The 17470-nt window shown below is 43.5% G+C and overlaps 2 protein-coding genes across 3 annotated transcripts in view; one reads left to right on the top strand and one right to left on the bottom strand.

Moving 5' to 3' along the window:
• LOC133542469 (zinc finger protein OZF-like) overlaps positions 1-17461 on the top strand; it is a 19770-nt gene extending 2309 nt beyond the window's left edge. The window contains exons 2-3 of one of the 2 annotated variants that reach the window (XM_061886645.1): positions 2846-3064; positions 15824-17461. In XM_061886645.1, the coding sequence (XP_061742629.1) occupies positions 2846-3064; positions 15824-17148 (1544 nt within the window). In that variant the 3' untranslated portion in view covers positions 17149-17461. The remainder of the gene's footprint in view (positions 1-2845; positions 3065-15823) is intronic. The other variant, XM_061886646.1, reaches the window with a different exon arrangement.
• The window catches only part of LOC133542455 (gastrula zinc finger protein XlCGF57.1-like), a 249231-nt gene that overhangs the window by 136812 nt on the left and 94949 nt on the right, over positions 1-17470 (bottom strand). The window lies entirely within an intron of this gene.

Here is a 17470-nt window from a genome sequence, read left to right as displayed (position 1 = left end):
ATCGCACCTGTTCAAGATGTTGCATTAATGGTAAGAAGTATTATATTTATTATTGGTTAGCTTTAGAATAACAATGTTAATAAAAATAATAAAGGACTTATTATACTGTTGTTCTAAAATGTCGGTCTTGAAAATGCACGCATTTAGTTGTATTCTGTGTTAAAGAATATGATATGGCTCTCACAGAATTTACATTTTGAAATATTTGGCTTTTATGGCTCTCTCAACCAAAAAGGTTCCCGACCCTTGGTCTATAGGAAGGTGAATTGTCATGTGAGGATGATGCACTGCTTTGTTTTTCAATTTTTCATAAAAAACAAGACAGTTTCAGACACACAATATTTATGAGAGGTTGAAGTTCCTCTCAGTTTGTAACAATATGTATCAACATGTTTACACAAAACTCGCACAGTCACTAAATACATTTTACATTGTCCATCCATCCATTTTTCTACCGCTTATTCCCTTTTGGGGTCGCACGGGGTGCTGGAGCCTATCTCAGCTGCATTCAGGCAGAAGGCGGGGTACACCCTGGACAAGTCGCCACCTCATCGCAGGGCCAACACAGATAGACAGACAACATTCACACACTAGGGACCATTTAGTGTTGCCAATCAACCTATCCCCAGGTGCATGTCTTTGGAGGTGGGAGGGAACCCACACAGTCATGGGGAGAACATGCAAACTCCAAAGAGAAAGATCCCGAGCCTGGGATTGAATTTAGAACATGGGTGTCAAACTCTGGCCCGCGGGCCAAATTTGGCCCGCCGTGTAATTTAATTTGGCCCTTGAGGCAATATCAAATTAAAATTAGAGCTGGCCCGCCGCTGTAACGCCACATTCACCGCTAATACTCATACTCGTCAACCCTCCCAATCTTCCCGGAAGACTCCCGAAGTTCAGTGCCCCCCCCGAATTTCTCCCGATTTCCACTCGGACAATAATATTAGGAGCGGGCCGTAAAAGCACTGCTTTTGGCGTTCTCTAAATGTCGCCATGTCCGCTTTTCTTCCATAAAAACAGCCTAGCGTCAATATATACCTTGATGTTGCAGAAAAAAGACCATATATTTTTTTAACCGATTTCCAAACTCTAAATGGGTGAATTTCGGTGAATTAAATGCCTTTCTGTTTATCGGTCTTGTAGCGATGACGTCAGAACGTGACGTCACCGAGGTAATACACCCGCCATTTTCATTTTCACATTACAAACACCGGGTCTCAGCTCTGTTATTTTCCGTTTTTTCGACAATTTTTTGGAACCTTGGAGACATCATGCCTCGTCGGTGTGTTGTCGGAGGGTGTAACAACACTAACAGGGAGGGATTCAAGTTGCACCACTGGCAAGAAATCTGCCGCCAGACCCCCATTGAATGTACCAAAGTGTCTTCACATTTTACTGGCGATGCTAAGACAGACATGGCACAGAGATGTATGGATAACCTGCAGATGCATTTGCAACGATTAAGTCAGCGAAATCACAAAGGCGAGTTTTGTTGATGTTGTTGACTTATGTGCTAATCAGACATTTGGTCGCAGCATGGCTGCCAGCTAATCGATGCTACCATGCTACGCTAATCAATGCTAACATACTATGCTAATCGATGCTAAAGTGCTATTTACGCTAGCTGTATGTACATTTGAAACTAGATACCCGCATTAATGCGAAACAAACACTTACCAATCGACAGATTTAAGTTGCTCCAGTGTCACAAGATGCGAAAGTCCTGATCGTTTGGTCCGCACATTTTACCGGCGATGCTAATAAGGCAGCCATGCTATGGGCCACTTCATTAGGTACACCCATGCTACGGCCGAATAGCGTCAATAGCTTCAGTTTCTTCTTCAATTTCGTTTTCGCAATCTGCCTCCATACTCCGACCATCTGTTTCAATACATGCGTAATCTGTTGAATCGCTTAAACCGCTGAAATCCGAGTCTGAATCCGAGCTAATGTCGCTATATCTTGCTGTGGTAACCGCCATGTTGTTTGTATTGGCAGCACTGTATGACGTCACAGGGAAATGGACAGTCGCATCGCAAATAGCGAAAATCAAGAACTTTAAAGCTTTTTTTAGGGATATTCCGGGAGGTGTAAAATTTTGAAAAAAACTTCGAAAATAAAACAAGCCACTGGGAACTGATTTTTATTGTTTTTAACCCTTTTGAAATTGTGATAATGTTCCCCTTTAAGATGGAAAGTGTAGCTGCCATTATGATCTGCAGTCATTTTTTTTTCCAACTATACCAAGTATTTCAATGGTTAGAATCTGCGCTTATGGATGATATACCAGTTACTATGGTAATCAAATTAGTTACTATGGTCCTTTAATTAGTTACTATGGTAATGTAAGTCACAGCAGCTCAGACTAGGCACCAATCAGTGTGGGTTGGGAGCGTTTCCACAGACGCAGAAGGGGATTTTCACAACAAAGTTGTAAAGCTTAGTGATGTATCACATATATCAGATTGTAGGTGGGTTTACTTTGTACCCTTCACGTTCATATTTCACTGTTTGTTGCATTTTTGTTGCGTTTCACTTGATTGTAAAACGTGTCGACCGGAAGGGAGTGTGGCGTTTGTATGTTCTCAATATTCAGTTTTTTATCCTTCCTAGAAAAAATTTAAAATTCCATTATGTTTTTTTAAGGGGGTCTGTCATACGTTTTTTAGCATTCAATCAGACATTATTGTGAGGTTTTGTATTAGTGTTCATGAAAATAAAAAAACATTTTTTTCTGTAAATGTGGCCCCCGAGTCAAAATAATTGCCCAGGCCTGGTTCACAATGTCAGTCGAAAACTATGTCCCTACTCTATTATTTTTATTAACTTATTCACCCAACAGACGTCCAGCAGCGCCCCCACAATAAAGAAGAAGAGGGGGATCCACAGCCGCCCCACATTAAAGAGGAAGAGGAGGAAGTGTGGATCACCCAGGCGGGGGAGTGTCTTCTCGGGCAGGAGGAGGCTGATAAAACCAAGTTTCCACTATCTGTGGTCTCTGGGAAGACTGAAGAGCATGAAGACAAACCACCTGAGTCCTCACAGCTTCATCACAGTCCAAGTAAGCACAACATCCACATATCATCTAATACAATGTTTGTGACACATGTTCATCCGGGGGCCACATTTATGACTAAAGGTGGAGATATATTTGCTCTCCTGCCTCTCTGATATCGCAGCTGTCAAGTGTATCAATATTTCATGTGTTTTTTTTTATCTCTGATCTGCTCACATTGGCGTCTTACTGCTGGGTTAAGCAATAATTGACAGTATGGCTGCAAAATTAATAACATTTAATCATACCTACAATTTTGGCAGGGGCGAATAAACAAGGGTGAGAATGTTTCATCCAGCCATCTTCTTCCGCTTATCCGAGGTCGGGTCGCGGGGGCAGCAGCCTAAGCAGGGAAGCCCAGACTTCCCTCTCCCCAGCCACTTCGTCCAGCTCTTCCCAGGGGGATCCCGAAGTGTTCACAGGCCAGTCGGGAGACATACTCTTCCCAATGTGTCCTGGGTCTTTCCTGTGGCCTCCTGCCAGTCGGACGTGCCCTAAACACCTCCCGAGGGAGGCGTTCGGGTGGCTTCCTGACCAGATGCCCGAACCACCTCATCTGGCTACTCTCGATGGGGAGGAGCAGCGGCTTTACTTTGAGTTCCTCCCGGATGGCAGAGCTTCTCACCCTATCTCTAAGGGAGAGCCCCGCCACGCAGGGGGAAACTCATTTCGGCCGCTTGTACCCGTGATCATGTCCTTTCGGTCATAACCCAAAGTTCATGACCATAGGTAAGGATGGGAACGTAGATCGACCGGTAAATTGAGAGCTTTGCCTTCCGGCTCAGCTCCTTCTTCACCACAATGGATCGGTACAGTGTCTGCATTACTGACGACGCCGCACCGACCCGCCTGTTGATCTCACCATCCACTCTTCCCTCACTCGTGAACAAGACTCCGAGGTACTTGAACTCCTCCACTTGGGGCTGGGTCCCCTCCCAAACCCGTAGATGACACTCCACACTTTTCCGGGCGAGAACCATGGACTCGGACTTGGAGGTGCTGATTCTCATCTTAGTCGCTTCACACTTGGCTGCGAACCGATCAAGTGAGAACTGAAGATCCCGGCCAGATGAAGCCATCAGGACCACATCATATGTAAAAAGCAGAGACCTAATCCTGTGGTTACCAAACCGGAACCCCTCAACGCCTTGACTGCGCCTAGAAATTCTGTCCATAAAAGTTATGAACAGAATGGGTGACAAAGGACAGCCTTGGCGGAGTCCAACCCTCACTGGAAACGTGTCCGACTTACAATGCGGACCAAGCTCTGGCACTGATCATACAGGGAGCGGACCGCCACAATCAGACAGTCCGATACCCCATACTCTCTGAGCACTCCCCACAGGACTTCCCGAGGGACACGGTCGAATGCCTTCTCCAAGTCCACAAAGCACATGTAGACTGGTTGGGCAAACTCCCATGCACCCTCAAGAACCCTGCCGAGAGTATAGAGCTGGTCCACAGTTCCAAGACCAGGACGAAAACCACACTGTTCCTCCTGAATCCGAGGTTCGACTATCCGGCGTAGCCTCCTCTCCAGTACACCTGAGTAGATCTTACAGAGAAGGCTGAGGAGTGTGATCCCACGATAGTTGGAACACACCCTCCGGTCCCCCTTCTTAAAGAGAGGAACCACCACCCCGGTCTGCCAATCCAGAGGTACCGCCCCCGATGTCCACGCGATGTTGCAGAGTCTTGTCAACCAAGACAGCCCCACAGCATCCAGTGCCTTAAGGCAGTGGTTCTCAAATGGGGGTGCGCGTACCCCCGGGGGTACTTGAAGGTATGCCAAGGGGTACGTGAGATTTTTCAAAAATATTCCAAAAATAGCAACAATTCAAAAATCCTTTATAAATATATTTAGATAGGCGCCAGCGCCCCGCACGACTCCAAAAGGGAATAAGGGGTAGAAAATGGATGGATGGATGGATGGATGAATACTACTTCAACAAAATATGAATGTAAGTTCATAAACGGGCTTTACGTTGGAAGAGGGGTTAGTGCGTCTGCCTCACAATACGAAGGTCCTGAGTAGTCAGGGTTCAATCCCGGGCTTGGGATCTTTCTGTGTGGAGTTTGCATGTTCTCCCCGTGAATGCGTGGGTTCCCTCCGGGTACTCCGCCTTCCTCCCACCTCCAAAGACATGCACCTGGGGATAGGTTGATTGGCAACACTAAATGATCCCTAGTGTGTGAATGTTGTCTGTCTATCTGTGTTGGCCCTGCGATGAGGTGGCGACTTGTCCAGGGTGTACCCCGCCTTCCGCCCGATTGTAGCTGAGATAGACACCAGCGACCCAAAAGCGAATAGGTGGTAGAAAATGGTTGGATGGAAGTTCATAAACTGTGAAAAGAAATGCAACAATGCAATATTCAGTGTTGACAGCTAGATTTTTTGTGAACATTTTCCATGAATATTGATGTTAAAGATTTCTTTTTTTGTGAAGAAATGTTTAGAATTAAGTTCATGAATCCAGACGGATCTCTATTACAATCCCCAAAGAGGGCACTTTAAGTTGATGATTACTTCTATGTGTAGAAATCTTTATTTGTAATTGAATCACTTGTTTATTTTTCACATTTTTAGTTATTTTCATATCTTTTTTCCCAAATAGTTCAAGAAAGACCACTACAAATGAGCAACATTTTGCACTGTTATACAGTTTGATAAATCAAACTGATGACATAGTGCTGTATTTTACTTCCTCATCTCTTTTTTTTTTTCAACCAAAAATGCTTTACTCTGATTATGGGGTACTTGAATTAAAAAAATGTTCACAGGGGGTACATCACTGAAAAAAGGTTGAGAAACACTGCCTTAAGGAACTCCGGGCGGTTCTCATCCACCCCTGGGGCCTTGCCACCGAGGAGCTTTTTAACTACCTCGGCAACATCAGTTCCAGAAATAGGAGAGTCCTCCTCAGATTAACCAGGCACTGCTTCCTCATAGGAAGACGCGTTGGTAGGTGTGAGGAGGTCTTCTAAGTATTCCCTCCACCGATCCACAACATCCGCAGTCGAGGTCAGCAGAACACCATCCACACCAAAAACGGTGTTTACAATGCACTGCTTCCCCTTCCTGAGGCGGTGGATGGTGGTCCAGAATCGTTTCGAAGCCGCCTGAAAGTCATTTTCCATGGCTTTCCAGAACTCCTCCCATGTCTAAGTTTTGCCTTCGTGACCGCTGAAGACGCAGACCTCTTGGCTTGTCGGTACCTGTCTGCTGCATCCGGATTCCTATGAGCCAAAAGAGCCCGATAGGACTCTTTCTTCAGCTTGACGGCATCCCTCACCGCGGGTTTCCACCAGCGGGTTCTAGGATTACGGCCACGACAGGCAGAAACTACCTTGCGGCCACAGCTCCAATCGGTCGCCTCGACACTAGAGGTGCGGAACATGGTCCACTCGGACTCAATGTCCAGTGCCTCCTTCGTGACATGTTCAAAGTTCTTCCGGAAGCGGGAATTAAAACTCTCTCTTGACAGGAAACTCCCAGCAGACCCTCACAATGCGTTTGGGCCTGCCAGGTCTGTCCGGCATCCTCCCCCACGATCGCAGCTAACTCACCACCAGGTGGTGATCGGTAGAAAGCTCCGCCCCTCTGTTCACCCAAGTGTCCAAAACATGAGACCTTAAATCCGATGACACAACTACAAAGTCGATCATGGAACTGGGGCCTAGGGTGTCCTGGTGCCAAGTGCACATATGGACACCCTTATGTTTGAACATGGTGTTTGTTATGGACAATCTGTGACAAGCACAGTAGTCCAATAACAAAACGCCACTCGGGTTCAGATCCGGGCGGTCATTCTTCCCAATCACGCCTCTCCAGGTTTCACTGTCGTGGCCAACATGAGCGTTAAAGTCCCCCAGTAGAACGAGGGAGTCACCCGGGGGAGCACTTTCCAGTACGCCCTCGAGTGAATCCAAAAAGGGTTTGTAGTCTGAGTTGCCGTTTGGTTCGTAAGCGCAAACAACAATAAGGACCCGTCACGCCTTGCCGAAGGCGGAGGGAGGCTACCCTCTCGTCCACTGGGTTAAACTCCAACGTGCAGGCTTTGAGCCAGGGGGCAACAAGAATTGCCACCCCAGTCCGTTGCCTAGAGTCTAGCCCCTCTAGAGAGAACTTGTTCCAGAGCCCTAGAGTGTTTCCTCAGAGGAAAAGAGACAAGGTGTTGTTGTTGTGCGTTTGAGGGCCGGGGAAAAGAGTAGGACAAAGCGCCCCTGCCAGAAGTAATACAAAATTATAATAGATTATATTCGCGACACACTTTTTTTACTCAAATACAACTTAAAGTGCGACAGTACTGCACATCACTTTCCATCTTAAAGGGGAACATTATCACAATTTCAAAAGGGTTAAAAACAATAAAAATCAGTTCCCAGTGGCTTGTTTTATTTTTTGAAGTTTTTTTCAAAATTTTACACCTCCCGGAATATCCCGAAAAACTGCTTCAAAGTGCCTGATTTTCACCATTGCTATATCCACCCGTCCATTTCCCTGTGACGTCATACAGTGCTGCCAATACAAACAACATGGCGGTTACCACAGCAAAATATAGCGACATTAGCTCGGATTCAGACTCTGATTTCAGCGGCTTAAGCGATTCAACAGATCACGCATGTATTGAAACAGATGGTCGGGGTATGGAGGCAGATAGCGAAAACGAAATTGAAGAAGAAATTTAAGCTACTGAGCGAATAGCTATTGACGCTATATGGCCATAGCGTGGGTGTACCTAATGAAGTGGCCGATAGCAGGGCTGCCTTATTAGCATCGCCGGTAAAATGTGCGGCCCAAACGATCAGGACTTTCGCATCTTAAATGGAGCAACTTAAATCCGTCGATTGGTAAGTGTTTGTTTCGCATTAAATGTGGGTATCTAGTTTCAAACGTACATACAGCTAGCGTAAATAGCATGTTAGCATCGATTAGCATAGCATGTTAGCATCGATTAGCTGGCAGTCATGCTGCGACGAAATATGTCTGATTAGCACATAAGTCAACAACATCAACAAAACTCACCTTCGTGATTTCGTTGACTTAATCGTTGCAAATGCATCTGCAGGTTATCCATACATCTCTGTGCCATGTCTGCCTTAGCATCGCCGGCAGACACTCTGGCACATTCAATGGGGGTCTGGCGGCAGATTTCTTTCCAGTGGTGCAACTTGAATCCCTCCCTGTTAGTGTTGTTACACCCTCCGACAACACACCGACGAGGCATGATGTCTCCAAGGTACCAAAAAATAGTGGAAAAAACGGAAAATAACAGAGCTGAGACCCGGTGTTTGTAATGTGAAAATGAAAATGGCGGGTGTGTTACCTCGGTGACGTCACGTTCTGACGTCATCGCTAAAAGACCGATAAACAGAAAGGCGTTTAATTTGCCAAAAATCACTCATTTAGAGTTCAGAAATCGGTTAAAAAAAATACATGGCCTTTTTTCTGCAACATCAAGGTATATATTGACGCTTGCATAGGTTTGGTGATAATGTTCCCCTTTAAGAAACACAAGACATGCAAAGTAGTGGCTGTTATTTAATTGATGTTTTAAAAAATCAAACTTGGTCAAAAGATTTCTGTGTGAACTCACAACCTACCGATCTCAGGGCGGACACTTTAACCCAGGGGTAAGGAACCTATGGCTCTCAAGCCAGATGTTGCTCTTTTGATGACTGCATCTGGCTCTCAGATAAATCTTAGCTGACATTGCTTAACACGATAAGTAACGAATAATTCCGCTGGTAATCACAGTGTTTAAAATAACGTTCAAAATATAAAACATTTTCATGCATTTTAATCCATCCATCCGTTTCTACCGCACCTGTTCAAGAAGTCGCGTTAATAGTCAAAAGTGTTTTATTTATTATTGGTTAGCTTCAGAATAAAAATGTTATTAAAGGGGAACATTATCAGCAGACCTATGTAAGCGTCAATATATACCTTGATGTTGCAGAAAAAAGACCATATATTTTTTTAACCGATTTCCGAACTTTAAATGGTTGAATTTTGGGGAATTAAACGCCTTTCTATTTATCGCTCTCGGAGCGATGACGTCAGAACATGATGTCCCTTAGGTAATAAAACCGCCATTTTCTCAAACACATTACAAACACCGTGTCTCGGCTCTGTTATTTTCCGTTTTTTTCGACTGTTTTCCGTACCTTGGAGACATCATGCCTCGTCGGTGTGTTGTCGGAGGGTGTAACAACACTAACAGGGAGGGATTCAAGTTGCACCACTGGCCCAAAGATGCGAAAGTGGCAAGAAATTGGAGGAAATTTGTTCAAAATACGAGGGTGTGGGGGAAGCCGACGAAATGGTCCCTCGTTTGTTCCGCACACTTTACCGACGAAAGATATGCTACTATAGAGATGGCAAGATTGTGTGGATATCCTGGGACACTCAAAGCAGATGCATTTCCAGCGATGAAGTCAAATAAATCTGCCGCCAGACCCACATTGAATGTGCCGGAGAGTCTGCACATTTTACCGGCGATGCTAAGGCAGACATGGCACAGAGATGTATGGATAACATGCAGATGTATTTCCAACGATAAAGTCAACGAAATCACAAAGGTGAGTTTTGTTATTGTTATTGTTATTGACTTATGTGTTAATCAGACATATTTGGTCGCGGCATGACTGCCAGCTAATCGATGCTAACATGCTATTTAGGCTAGCTATATGTACATTTGTAGCTATTATTCGCATCCAGCGTTTCCCTCCACCCACATTTAATACCAAACAAACACTTACCAATCGACGGATTTAAGTTGATCCAGTGTCACAAGATGCGATAGTCCCGAACGTTTGGTCTGCACATTTTACCGGCGATGCTAAGGCAGACATGGCCGAATAGCGTCAATAGCTATTCGCTCAATAGCTTCAGTTTCTTCTTCAATTTCGTTTTCGCTATCTGCCTCCGTACTCAAACCATCTGTTTCAATAGATGCATAATCTGTTGAATCGCTTAAGCCGCTGAAATCCGAGTCTGAATCCGAGCTAATGTCGCAATATCTTGCTGTGCTACCCGTGTGTTTGTATTGGCATCCTTTGATGACGTCACAGGAAAATGGACGGTGGCTTCACAGATAGCGAGAATAAGGCACTTTAAAGCCTTTTTTTGGGATATTCCGGGATGGGTATTCCGGGATTTTTATTGGTTTTAACCCTTCTGAAATTGTGATAAGTTTCCCCTTTAAAAAAAATAAGAGATGCACGCATTTAGTTGTCCAAATGAAAGAGGAGGAGTAGAATTCTCTTGTCAGAGCGTGGGACGACACTGTACAAGGGTAAAGGTCTACGGGTTTCTCCTCATTGAGCTTAATTGAATCCAGTCTCTGTTTAATTCCTTGCTTCTTGTCTGTTTAATCGATGTCTTCAGTGTTTGAACCTGACAGTTGTATTCAGTGTTAAAAATATTATACGGTTCTCCCGGAAATACATTTTAAAATATTTGGCTTTCATGGCTCCCTCAGCCACAAAGTTTCCCGACCCCTGCTCCAACCACTAGGCCACTGAGTAGGTCAGGTATTATTAATACTTTCTGAGCAAATTCAACAATACCAAAATAACCATGAGAACCATGATCATTTTGGTCACAATGCCACAAAAACATCACTACTGTATTGTTACACACTTCAATACAATATGTCTTCTACACCTGTGGTCCCCAACTAGCGGTTCGGGGATCGGCACCGGTCCGTGACGCATTTTCTACCGAACCAGACATAGACATTAAAGGGGAACATTATCACAATGTCAAAAGGGTTAAAAACAATAGAAATCAGTTACCAGTGGCTTGTTGTATTTTTTAATTTTTTTAATTTTTTATTTTACCAGTCTCGAAATATCCCTAAAAAAGCTTTAAAGTGCTTGATTTTCGCTATTTGTGATGCGACTATCCATTTCCCTGTGACGTCACACAGTGCTGCCAATGTAAACAAACAATGGCGAATACCACAGCAAGATATAGCAACATTAGCTCGAAATCAGACTCGGATTTCAGCGGCTTAAGCGATTCAACAGATTACGCATGTATTGAAACAGATGGTTGGAGTATGAAAATATTGAAGAAGAAACTGAAGCTATTGAGCAAATAGCTATTGACGCTATTCATAGCCATAGCATGGCCGAATAGCTGCGTTAGCATCGCTGGTAAAATGTGCGGACCAAACGATTAGGACTTTCGCATCTTTTGACACTGGAGCAACTTAAATCTGTCGATTGGTAAGTGTTTTTTTCGCATTAAATGTGGGTGGAAGGAAACGTAATATAGTTGCAAATGCATCTGCAGGTTATCCATACATCTCTGTGCCATGTCTGTTTTAGCACCGCCGGTAAATAGCATGTTAGTATCGATTAGCGTAGCATGTTAGCATCGATTAGCTGGCAGTCAACATCAACAAAACTCACCTTTGTGATTTCGTTGACTTTATCGTTGCAAATGCATCTGCAGGTTATCCATACATCTCTGTGCCATGTCTGCTTTAGCACCGATGGTAAATAGCATGTTAGCGTCGATTAGCATAGCATGTTAGCATCGATTAGCTGGCAGTCACGCCGCGACCAAATATGTCTGATTAGCACATAAGTCAACATCAACAAAATCCACCTCTGTGATTTCTTTGATTTTATTGTTGCAAATACATCTGCAGGTTATCCATACATCTCTGTGCCATGTCTGTCATCGCCGGTCAAATGTGGAGACACTCCGGCACATTCAATGGGGGTCTGGCGGCAGACACTTTCGCATCTTCTTGCCAGTGGTGCAACTTGAATCCCTCCCTGTTAGTGTTGTTACACCCTCCGACAACACACCGGCGAGGCATGATGTCTCCAAGGTTCCAAAAAATTGTCGAAAAAACGGAAAATAACAGAGCTGAGACCCGGTGTTTGTAATGTGTTGAAAATGAAAATGGCGGCTGTGTTACCTCGGCGACGTCACATTCTGACGTCATCGCCTCCAGAGCGATAAACAGAAAGGCGTTTAATTTGCCAAAATTCACCCATTTAGAGTTCGGAAATCGGTTAAAAAATATATAGTCTTTTTCTGCACCATCAAGGTATATATTGACGCTTACATAGGTCTGCTGATAATGTTCCCCTTTAAATAATTAATAACCGACCGTTTTTTTCGCCAACTTAACTTTCACAAATCCCACCAGACACACCAATAAGCTTGTTCGTAAATGTATTATAAAACCCCCGATAGGAAGTTGCCATTTGCTATATTTGTTACGTCTTTGTTAGATAGGACAATTCACATTAATAAACATAATACATGTAAAGGTGCCAAATCGTAGCTAAGAGCGAGGTTCCATCTGCAGTCCGCGGCAGGTTGATGACCTAAGATCAGGGCAGATCAGGAACAAAGTGACCATAGTAGTTAAAGATTGCGGAAGTGGTAAAGTGTTGCATATAATAATTGTGCTAAATGAAGAAGATACACATCTCCTTTGTCCTAGTAAGTTAAAGTGCACACACTTCTATTACACAAGTAGTTAGCAATAACAGATGTATCTACGCATGAAAAATTGGACCAAAAATATCTACACATGAAATATTGCACAAAATATGAATACATAACTTTGAGAATGGAAGTAGAAATCCATATCAATCAATTTTTATTTATTATAGCCCTAAATCACGAGTGTCTCAAAGGGCTGCACAAGCCACAACGACATCATTGGCTCAGATCCCACATCAGGGCAAGGAAAAACTCAAGCCAATGGGACAATGAGAAACCTTGGAGGGGGCCGCAGATGTGGTAATCCCTCCCTGGGCGACCGGTGCAATGGACGTGTAGTGGTTCTAACATATTAGTGAGAGTCCAGTCCATAGTGGATCCAACATAATAGTGAGACTCCAGTCCATAGTGGATCTAACATAATAGTGTGAGAGTCCAGTCCATAGTGGATCTAACATAATAGTGTGAGAGTCCAGTCCATAGTGGATCTAACATAATAGTGAGACTCCAGTCCATAGTGGATCTAACATAATAGTGAGACTCCAGTCCATAGTGGATCTAACATAATAGTGAGACTCCAGTCCATAGTGGATCAAACATAATAGTGAGAGTCCAGTCTATAGTGGATCTAACATAATAGTGAGACTCCAGTCCATAGTGGATCTAACATAATAGTGAGAGTCCAGTCCATAGTGGATCTAACATAATAGTGTGAGTCCAGTCCATAGTAGTTCTAACATAATAGTGAGAGTCCAGTCCATAATGGATCCAACATAATAGTGAGAGTCCAGTCCATAGTGGTTCCAACATAATAGTGAGAGTCCAGTCCATAGTGGATCTAACGTAATAGTGAGAGTCCAGTCCATAGTGGTTCTAACATAATAGTGAGAGTCCAGTTCATAGTGGATCTAACATAATAGTGAGAGTCCAGTCCATAGTGGATCTAACATAATAGTGAGAGTCCAGTCCATAGTGGATCTAACATAATAGTGAGAGTCCAGTCCATAGTGGATCTAACATAATTAGTGAGACTCCAGTCCATAGTGGATCCAACATAATAGTGAGAGTCCAGTCCATAGTGGATCTAACATAATAGTGTGAGAGTCCAGTCCATAGTGGATCTAACATAATAGTGAGACTCCAGTCCATAGTGGATCTAACATAATAGTGAGACTCCAGTCCATAGTGGATCTAACATAATAGTGAGACTCCAGTCCATAGTGGATCAAACATAATAGTGAGAGTCCAGTCCATAGTGGATCTAACATAATAGTGAGACTCCAGTCCATAGTGGATCTAACATAATAGTGAGACTCCAGTCCATAGTGGATCTAACATAATAGTGAGGCTCCAGTCCATAGTGGGGTCAGCAGGAGACCATCCCGAGCGGAGACGGGTCAGCAGCGCAGAGATGTCCCCAACCGATGCACTGGCGAGCGGCCCACCCCGGTTCTTGACTTTGGACAGCCAGCGCTTCATCCGTGGCCACCGAACCTGTGCCCCCCCTCCCCCCTCCACGAAGGAGAGAGGGGCAGAGCAGAAAAGAAAAGAAGCGGCAGATCAACTGGTCTAAAAAGAGGGTCTATTTAAAGGCTAGAGTATACAAATGAGTTTTAAGATTGGATTTAAATGCTTCTACTGAGGTAGTCTCTCTGTTACCGGGAATTAGGGTTGAAATGGATTTGAAAATCATTGTATTCCATTTATATTTACATCTAACACAATTTCCCAACTCATATGGAAACGAGGTTTATATATATATATATATATATATGTATATGTATATATATATATGTATATGTATATGTATATATATATATATATATATATATAATATTTTTTTTTTTTTTTTGAACAAATTTCGTCCAATTTCTTGCCACTTTCGCATCTTCGGGCCAGTGGTGCAACTTGAATCCCTCCCTGTTAGTGTTGTTACACCCTCCGACAACACACCGACGAGGCATGATGTCTCCAAGGTTCCAGAAAATAGTCGAAAAAACGGAAAATAAAAGTGCTGAGACGCGGTGTTTGTAATGTGTTTGAGAAAATGGCCGCTTTATTACCTAGGTGACGTCACGTTCTGACGTCATCGCTCCGAGACCGATAAACAGAAGGGCGTTTAATTCGGCAAAATTCACCTATTTAGAGTTCGGAAATCGGTTAAATAAATATGTTTTTTTTTTTTTGCAACATCAAGGTATATATTGACGCTTACATAGGTCTGGTGATAATGTTCCCCTTTAATGGTGCCTTCACAGATGTGTAAGTTACCCATGCCTTGGGCACTAATGCACCCCCATACCATCACAGATGCTGGCTTTTGAACTTTGCATCGATAACAGTCTGGATGGTTCGTTTCCCCTTTGGTCCGGATGACACGATGTCAAATATTTCCAAAAACAATTTGAAATGTGGACTCGTCAGACCACAGAACACTTTTCCACTTTGCATCATTCCATTTTAGATGATCTCGGGCCCAGAGAAGCCGACGGCGTTTCTGGATGTTGTTGATAAATGGCTTTCACTTTGCATAGTAGAGCTTTAACTTGCACTTACAGATGTAGCGACAAACTGTATTTAGTGACAGTGGTTTTCTGAAGTATTCCTGAACCCATGTGGTGATATCCTTTAGAGATTGATGTCGGTTTTTGATACAGTGCCGTTTGAGGGATGGAAGGTCACATTCATTCAATGTTGGAGTGATTTCTCCAGATTCTCTGAACCTTTTGATGATATTATGGAGCGTAGATGTTGAAATCCCTAAATTTCTTGCCATTGCACTTTGAGAAACGTTGTTCTTAAACTGTTTGACTATTTGCTCACGCAGTTGTGGACAAAGGGGTGTACCTCGCCCCATCCTTTCTTGTGAACAACTGAGCATTTTTTGGGAAGCTGTTTTTATGCCCAATCATGGCACCCACCTGTTCCCAATTAGCCTGCACACCTGTGGGATGTTCCCAATAAGTGCTTGATGAGCATTCCTCAACTTTAACAGTGTTTATTGGCACATTTCCCAACTTCTTTGTCACGTGTTGCTGGCATCAAATTCTAAAGTTAATTATTATCAGTTTGAACATCAAATATGTTGTCTTTGTAGCATATTCAACTGAATATGGGTTGAAAAGGATTTGCAAATCATTGTATTCTGTTTATATTTACATCTAACACAATTTCCCAACTCATATGGAAACAGGGTTTGTATGACATTTGCTGGTGCTTGACAATATGTCATGTGACTGGGCAAGCCAGGTCTTTTCTAAAGCTTGTCTTTATCTCCTTGTCTCCCGCAGACGTCCGTGGGGAACATCTTCTCCCTGAGCAGCAGGAGCGGGCCTCCAGGATGGAACATTGTGAGCCACAGCTCCCTTTTATTAAAGAGGAAGAGGAAGAGCGCAGCATCAGTCAGGGGGGAGAGCAGCTTGAATGGATGGAAGAGTTGCCATTGACTGTCATTGTGAAGAGTGAAGATGATGAGGTCAAAGGTGAGAGTGAGTCGAAGAGAGAGGCGGGGCCTACAAGCAGCAGCTCAACAGAAGCTGATGGAGACCACTGTGGAGGATCACAAGCAGACAAGCGCTTAGCTCCACTATCAGATAGTGAGGACACAACGTCACACTCTCCTGACTCTGATGATGAAGACTCTAAAGATGATAAGACATCTCACGCTGAGAACACATGCTTTCCATGTCCTCTCTGTGACAAAACCTTTAATTACCGTTGTTATCTTAAAGTGCACATGAGAACACACAGCGGTGAAAAACCTTATGAGTGTTTAGTCTGCGGCAAACGCTTTACACGGGGACAGTGTTTGAAAAAACACATAAGATTACACACCGGGGAAAAACCTTTCACCTGTTCAATCTGCGGTAAATGTTTCGCGCAGAGTCAAGATTTAAAAAGACACACCCGGACGCACACCGGCGAAAAACCATACCCTTGCTCAATCTGCCAAAAAATATTTTCCGACCGATCAGCGCTTGCACAACACACGAGAACGCACACGGGCCAAAAGCCTTTTACCTGTTCTATCTGCGGTATAGGTATGGTACAGAGTCAAAATTTAAAAGCACACATGAGAACGCACACCGGCGAAAAACCATTTTCCTGTTCCGACTGCAACAAAAGCTACTACAGCCAATCAGCGCTTGTCAAACACGCAAGAACACACACTGGTGAGAAAGCTTTCACTTGTCCACACTGCAACAAAAGCTTCTATGGCCGGTCGAACCTGGTGGAACACATCAGAATACACAACGAAGGGCAACCTTTTACCTGTTCAATCTGCGGGGAAGATTTTATTCAGAAGCAGCATTTGAAAACTCACATGCGAGTGCACGCCGGCGAGAAACCCTATTCCTGCTCGGAATGCGGTAAAAGTTTCGGGCAAAATAACTGTTTGAAAGAACACATGAGAACGCACAGTGGAGAAAAACCTTTTTCCTGCCCGGAATGCGGTCGAGATTTCCGGCAAAAGAAGGTGCTAACGCAGCACATGAAAATACACAGCGGAGAAAAGCCGTTTCCTTGTTTGATCTGTGATAAAAAGTTTGTACGGCGAGAGCATTTTAATGTGCACATGCGGATGCACACGGGAGAAACGACTTTCAGCTGTTGAATCTGTCATCATTCGAAAAGACACGTAAGCAAACAGGTGAACTACTGTTGAGGTGCGTTGTTTGTTTTGTTAGACCTTTATTGTTAGTAAAATTAACATACTGACTTTAACATTAGAACATATAGCATCTGGGACATTGTTAGTGTGTGTGTAACAATCTTATTAATCATTCTGTACGGCGATGATTAGATGTTTAGGATTAGTTTTTGTTTTTTTTCTCAAGTACATCCATTAATATTCAACATTGTGTACTAATATATAGACACCAGAAAAAATTGACTGACAATAAGATAATAAACCATACAAAATTAAACTTGTTTTT

The sequence above is a fragment of the Nerophis ophidion genome, linkage group LG24 (genome assembly GCF_033978795.1).
Source record: "Nerophis ophidion isolate RoL-2023_Sa linkage group LG24, RoL_Noph_v1.0, whole genome shotgun sequence".
NCBI classification, from domain to species: domain Eukaryota; kingdom Metazoa; phylum Chordata; class Actinopteri; order Syngnathiformes; family Syngnathidae; genus Nerophis; species Nerophis ophidion.
The sequence above is the reverse complement of the archived record's forward strand: the minus strand, read 5'-3'. Positions and strand labels throughout refer to the sequence as shown.